The 6,833-nt window shown below is 32.5% G+C and overlaps 1 protein-coding gene across 1 annotated transcript; it reads right to left on the reverse strand.

Annotated features, from left to right (window-relative positions):
- Positions 1-834: 834 nt before the first annotated feature.
- Positions 835-1,936, reverse strand: LOC108331281 (ethylene-responsive transcription factor WIN1). Its single transcript, XM_017565932.2, has 2 exons — positions 1,723-1,936; positions 835-1,623 (listed from the first exon to the last, which is right to left on the reverse strand). Exons 1-2 carry the CDS (start codon positions 1,800-1,802, stop codon positions 1,071-1,073), a joined length of 633 nt encoding a protein of 210 aa, XP_017421421.1. The 5' UTR covers positions 1,803-1,936; the 3' UTR covers positions 835-1,070.
- Positions 1,937-6,833: the final 4,897 nt, after the last annotated feature.

The raw sequence follows: 6,833 nt of genomic DNA on the forward strand, positions 1-6,833 counted from the left end.
CCATTTTTACACAAATACCCACTTCATTTTCTTTTGACATCACTTTCTTGAAAGTTTCTCTTTACACCATCCCAGATTTCTTCCTGCATCCTGTTTAAACTTTCTGTCTGGGGTAATTGTGGAATAAGGTGGTGGAGAAAGAAATTTGGGGTGATATAGGAAGAAACCCTCCACTTTCTTTCTATGGGCTAGTAAGCCCATTCCATTTTTATTTTCATACCCTCAATTGATTTACCAATTGCTTCCTGACATCCCATCATTTCTTTAATATCATTCCTACCCTTTTGTCTTTTATTTGAACACTATGACGCTGTGGCTATAGCGTTGTGGGGTCTCTACTTAATCATAATTTATACTTTTGATAATATTTTAAAAATACGATCGTCATATGCTACGTTATTCCATTATAACAATAATTTATGAGTATAATTAACTCATATTTACAACAGTGAATCTGCCATTAATGTCAGTTTTAATACACAGTCAAAATTTTGAATGATAGTATTAAATCTCCTCTAACACTTGACTTGCAAGTACCCTTAACAACCCCAACCATGTGATTGGGACAACCTACCCTTGTATACGCATAACCTTCATCTTCGCATACAACGTAAAATTAACACAAATCGTATCATATTATGTAGCAAATAAATTACATTAATACTTTTTTGCATGAAAAGTTCATAATAAAGTTAGTAAAACTATACATTAAAAGATTCATCGATACTAGAAAAAGAGTAATTAAAAACAATATATCTATATAACATAGGACATAATAAGAAAAAATAAAATGCAGCAAGTGTTTAAGAAGTTTATATGAAATAATAATATATCTATATATAGCATATATGATCCAAATTATGATTTTTCTTTACTTTTCATTTACACACATGAAGGAAAAAAGAAGCGAGACTTAACCCATCAAGTGTAAAATGGAAGTTTCGAAAAATCAAGTACAACAAGAAGACTAAAAACAGAAGCAAGAACAAAACATAGTGGTTCTAGTTCTTAGGCGACAACAACTGAGGAGAAAATATTCTTAAAGAAAGTGATTGGAGAAGAAACCTTAATTAACAGATGTTATTATTACACGAAGAAGGGCTAGTGGGCCAGTTTCTGCTGAGGAGTTCTTCTATCATCTGCATAGCGATTCTCTCTTCCTCGTCCATCTCTGTTCTCACATGTTCCTGTCGTCTAACTTGCACCGTCTGATCACACTCAGAAAACGAATCAAACGAAGCACCACTCGTAGAACTGTTTCCACCTTCATCACCCTTCTTTCCAAAGGGAACCATCATTACCCAGTTGGAGTCAGAACAGTGACCGGCGCGCTTCTGCCACACGCCGATGTGGGAGTTCTCTGGGTCCAGTCTCAAGCAAGTCATGGAAGGTGAAGGAAGCTTCCCACACTTTCGAAGCTTTGCGTGAAGAATCTCTTCCAGTTCCTTTGAGGTTGATGGGGTTTCGTGCGTGGCTGTTAGCGTCTTTGGGTCACCCTCTGGTGTTTGAAGCATTGGAAAATTCGTTTTTGCGTTTCGTCCACTCATCAGAATCGCAGCTTGATCGTATGCTCGTGCTGCTTCTTCTGCTGTTTCAAACGTACCCAGCCACACCCTCCTTTTGCTGTTTCATGCACCCAATAAAACACCATTGGTAAAAAGAGTAAAATAATAAAATTTGAGTGAAAAACAGGATGTCAGTGTGAGAAAGAGAAGAGCTTACAGAAGTGGGTGGCGAATTTCCGATACCCAAGAACCCCAATGGCGCTGTCTGACACCTCGGAACTTCCTTGTTTGCACCATGACGACGATGATGATGATGATACTGAAAATGGAAGTGAGTGATTTTGGATTGAGAGTGATGAGAAGATATAAAGGGAGAGAAAAGTAAGAGGAAGCAGGTGAGTTTAATGAAAACCTTTTTCTCTTACTGAATTTAAACATGCTCACCTAGATACTCTCCTTCCAAAACCCAACTAACCTTTCAATAAATGTTCGTGTTTCACTTCCTCTCCACCCACTCCAATCCTTCCCTAATGTACTTTTTCTGCGCTAGGGAAACAATCTTATTAGAACATCTTTATCATTTTCATAATATATAGATAGATAGATAATGTCTATTTTTTTTTTTAAATTATGTAAAGTAATATAAATAGATATATATATTTTAAAGGTTACTTAGGTTCAAACTTTTATAAGAAGGATTTGATGGTCTTCAAATGTTTTTTATGATTGGAGATAGTCTTTAATTTCAAGAAAATTTATATTGTCAGCTAAAATATGAAATTTATTAAAGAGTTTATTAGGTGTTAAGCCTATAAATTTTTCAATGCAACATCATAAGTTACCATTGACTTGTGAGACTTTATCAAAATCTAATTTGACAATTAATATTTGTCTATGAATATATTTTGTTTTACTTAGTTTGTAAACATTTTATCTCAGTTTATACATAAATCTCATACAGAACAATGAGAAACAACATTAAGGATTATTAGATATTTGAAGAAACATAAGGTATTCTACTACAGTATACTCACTAGTGCAGCGAGGGGCTTTTACCGCGGTTATTTTTCACTATACGTCGCGGTTTACGAACCGCGGCATATTCAGCCGCGATAGTAAGTCAGAGACTTTATGCCGCGGTTCTGACCGCGGTATATAAGTTGCAGAATATGCCGCGGTTGTCCAAAGAACCGCGGCCTAAATCCTTTTTAAAAAAAAAAATTTTTGTCCACTATATGCCGCGGTTGGGGTTACAACCGCGGCATATTCCCCTGCATTTTTTTAAAATTGCAGGTCTGTTTTTGTGATATCCACTACCACAAAAACAGACCTGCATATAGTAATGTCTTGAATCTCTGCAAAAGACAATTCATATTAATTAGTGTATATGAATTCAACATTTGGGAAAAAATCAAAATTTGTTAAAGTTATCAAAATTTGTTAAAGTTACCACTAATGAAGAAATCATGTTAAGAATGTAAAAGGGCATAAATACCTGGAACAGGGGCGGCGAAAAAGCTTGGTGCAACAAAGGGGAATGGCAGCGGAGAGGAATGACAGGCGTTTCAAACGATTTTGATCGGCTAAAACTGTTTTTTATCGTCAAAAATGGGAAATGACCGAACAATGTTGAGTTTAAACGGTGAAGAAACAACGAAACTGAGATGGGTGGTTGACGGGAGAAGAAAACTCGAAGTCCAGAGTGTCTGCGCGAACAAGACGATATTGTTCCAAAGTTTTATTTTTTAACTCTGACTGGGGAATCTACCGCGGTTCACTACTTAACCGCGGTATAAGATGGCATTTTTGAAATTATTTTTAAACTATATGCCGCGGTTCGCCGGCAACCGCGGTAGAAGATGGCATTTTTAAAATTATTTTTAAACTATATGCCGCGGTTCGGAGGCAACCGCGGTAGAAGATGACATTTTTGAAATTATTTTTAAACTATATGCCGCGGTTCGGCGGCAACCGCGGTAGAAGATGGCATTTTTAAAATTATTTTTAAACTATATACCGCGGTTCGGAGGGCAACCGCGGTATATTCCTCTAAATATTTCAAATTCATTTTAAATTTATTTCATGTAGGAGAATAGGTTGCGGTTACTCTGAGAACCGCGGCATATAGGCTGTTATTTAATTTTTTTTTCAGACGTGGCGTCAAAGGGGATGATTGACTGGCGTATATGCCGCGGTTCCCCTCTGAACCGCGGTATATTCCTTCGATTTATTTACAAAACTGCCACCGCGCACCATTATGCTGCGGTTTCTAATGAACCGTGGCATAATGTGCGCTGTAAAAACCCAAATTTTTACTAGTGACTGTAAATTAGAACTACAAGATGGTGTGATTGTATTAAGCGAGTTGTCTACTTATAAGACATTCTTTGACTAGTTGAGTGATGCTTATTAACAACTACAAATGAGTTAACATTACTCAACAATTTGAGGTTACTAATTTTAAGGAATATTGTTTATATTGATGATTTGATTAATAAAGAGATAGGAGTTTGCATGATGTAACTTATTATTTTATAACTTTATAATTATATAATTTTATGATTATATAATCTATAAAATTATAAAATGAGAGGCTATTTAATATGTCGTGGATGAATTTACAAAATGAAGAGACCTATACTAGATATAGTGAACATGTATAGGTTGTTGCGTTCCGTGAAGACATAGAAATGAGCATATATTTGATCTGAGGCACAATAAACAAATGATTTTGAAAGTTGAATAGATTTTTGTACCTAAACTCTTCAAACTAGTCGGCTAATTTAGTAGCCAAAAACTAGGGTTAAAGTGTTGCTATCCAATTTATATATTGTTGCATATTGTTGGGACCATTTGGCACATGTAATACATCATGACGAAGTTGACGCTCAGTCAGATTCTATTATTTCTCATTATTATCTACTCACTTCCAATAATTACACCATGCTTAACTTGTTCAAATTCAAAGTAGTTGGTGCATAATTAAATCAACTATGGTAGTTCCTGCATAAACGTCTCAAACCACTGTTTAAGATCCTCATCTATATATGCATGCTCCTATTTCACAATCATAATCGCTCATTTTATTTTCTTTAACTAAAACCACTTTAAATAACAATTTCACTGTGTTCCTTAATATATATATATATATATATATATATATATATATATATATATATATATATATATATATATATATATATATATATATATATACATACATACGCGTAAAAATTAGTGTTCAGTCCAAACAGATTGAAACCTGTAAGTTAATTCGGTTTATCACAAATTTTGATGGGTTGAGTTGAATTTTTTTTTGAAATTTTAATAGAATTAATTTTGAACCCGATTCATTAACAACTCGGTTCATCTGGGTTGAACTTGTGGTGAGTTGAGTTGGTTTCTTAATTTTTCTAATAAATATTTTTTATTGGATTAATCATTTTACAATATATTGAAATGGAGGCTCACATGAAATTACTTTTGTATGAAATAATTAAGAAACATGAAAAATCCACAAATCTATACTTAGTAACTCAATTTTTATGCAAAAAACAAATTTAAATCCCTATGAAACTACTACACATTTTGTTGAGAATTTTATGTGATATCTTTGTATGAATGAAATTTTATGTTTGATTAATCATAAATATAATTTAAGATAATTCCCCTTTATTTATATTTGAATTAAAAAATTGTTACCTTTTTAATTGAAGAAAAAAACTTGTGATTAAATGAGTTAGTGAGTCAACCTATTTAATCCATTAACCCGTGTTTGATCTGATGGGGTTCAAAATTTTTTGACTAATTAATAAGTAAGCAGACTTGGATTGATTCATTAATAACCAACTCATAAAAGATCTAGTCAGGTTTAGTCCAATATTCATTTTGACAATACTAATAAAAATCATAAATATAAAATAAATATATTTTAATGTAAATTCCAACTAGTATAAGTATCAATTACTACATTTTAATATATGGTATGTTTTTAAACAATTTTTTGTTTATATTTTATCTTTGAAAAAACAGTAAGAGAAATATAAATTTAAATTATTCTAATATCAGTTTCTAAGCAGTGTAAAACTCATTACTTAAAATTTTGAATTAGAATTGATTTTAATTTCTTATTAGTGTCGGACTTGTATTTTATTTGTGTTGTATTTTTATTTAAATCTCTTTAAAAATCCATCAATCAACTGGTTAAGAGAACTATAATACCCAAAAATATTGATAGAAAATCCAAAAATCGTTGCTTATTATGAACATTCTAAGAAAAAAAAACATAAACATGAGCCACTCCATTGTTGTGTTATGGAAGGAGCTAATCGTGATCACTTCCACAAAATTATATTAAACTCTATCATCTAATATTAACATCTCACTGGTAAATAAAGGCTATTGGGTGTAAAATTGACCAATAATTTAGATACAAAACAGTAGTTAACATGAAATTAGTGTAGTTTCTTGAACCTGTTTTTCAAAACATTGTGCATAATCTCTATTAACTTCTTCCTAATACCTTTATATTATACTCCTATTTTGTATTAAAACCTTGATCATACAATTATCAAGAAGTCATGATTCTTGAGTCATGATTCAAAAAGTGTATCATTAGTCGGGATGTCTTTTTCAATGAAATTTAGATGGCTTATAAGGCATGAATTTAAGAATGCATGGAGTGAATAACCTAATGTTCGTCATGATGACAACAATTGTGGTGGAGCTACAACCAACGACATGGGTGAAAAAACTCAATTCAAGGTGGCATTGATAGAAATATGAACCTACGACGATGGCAATAAGGAAAATAGAGTAATAAGAGAAGCTCAGGAGTAGAAAAAGGAGCAACTCTATGGAGGATATACTTGTTCATACTTCAAATTAAACCCAAAAGATGACCTATGACGATGGTTACATTTCAATCATTGTAGATATATTCATCAAACGACAGCAGTTTCTTAAGAAATATTCATTGTAAAATGGATACAACAATGGCTCAAATGCAATAGTTGTCATATGTCACTTATGACGACAATTGTATGGTAACTAGTGTCATATAGTTGCCTGAATTTTAAAAAATACCAATGGTCAAGAATCAATTAGGGTTGTAAGGAATTATTGTCGTATCATCAATTCTTGCTTTTTGCACTGTATACGGACTTATCTTGGAGAGACATTATTAGTCGTCTCTTTTATCTATGTTGCAAAAGTATTTTGAACATGTTTTATAAACAGTCAAACAACTTCCTTTATAATAGGTTACCTTATGAAAAAAATTTAAAAGTTTTTTAAAGTTGTATTCAACCCCTTCTATTATAACGATAT

This window comes from Vigna angularis, chromosome 4, assembly GCF_016808095.1.
Source record: "Vigna angularis cultivar LongXiaoDou No.4 chromosome 4, ASM1680809v1, whole genome shotgun sequence".
NCBI classification, from domain to species: domain Eukaryota; kingdom Viridiplantae; phylum Streptophyta; class Magnoliopsida; order Fabales; family Fabaceae; genus Vigna; species Vigna angularis.

Coding starts and splice junctions, on each gene's coding strand:
- LOC108331281 (XM_017565932.2), bottom strand. CDS start 1,802: ATGGTGCAAACAAGGAAGTTCCGAGGTGTCAGACAGCGCCATTGGGGT. Junction 1,624..1,722: donor GAAATTCGCCACCCACTTCT/GTAAGCTCTTCT, acceptor TGCATGAAACAG/CAAAAGGAGGGTGTGGCTGG.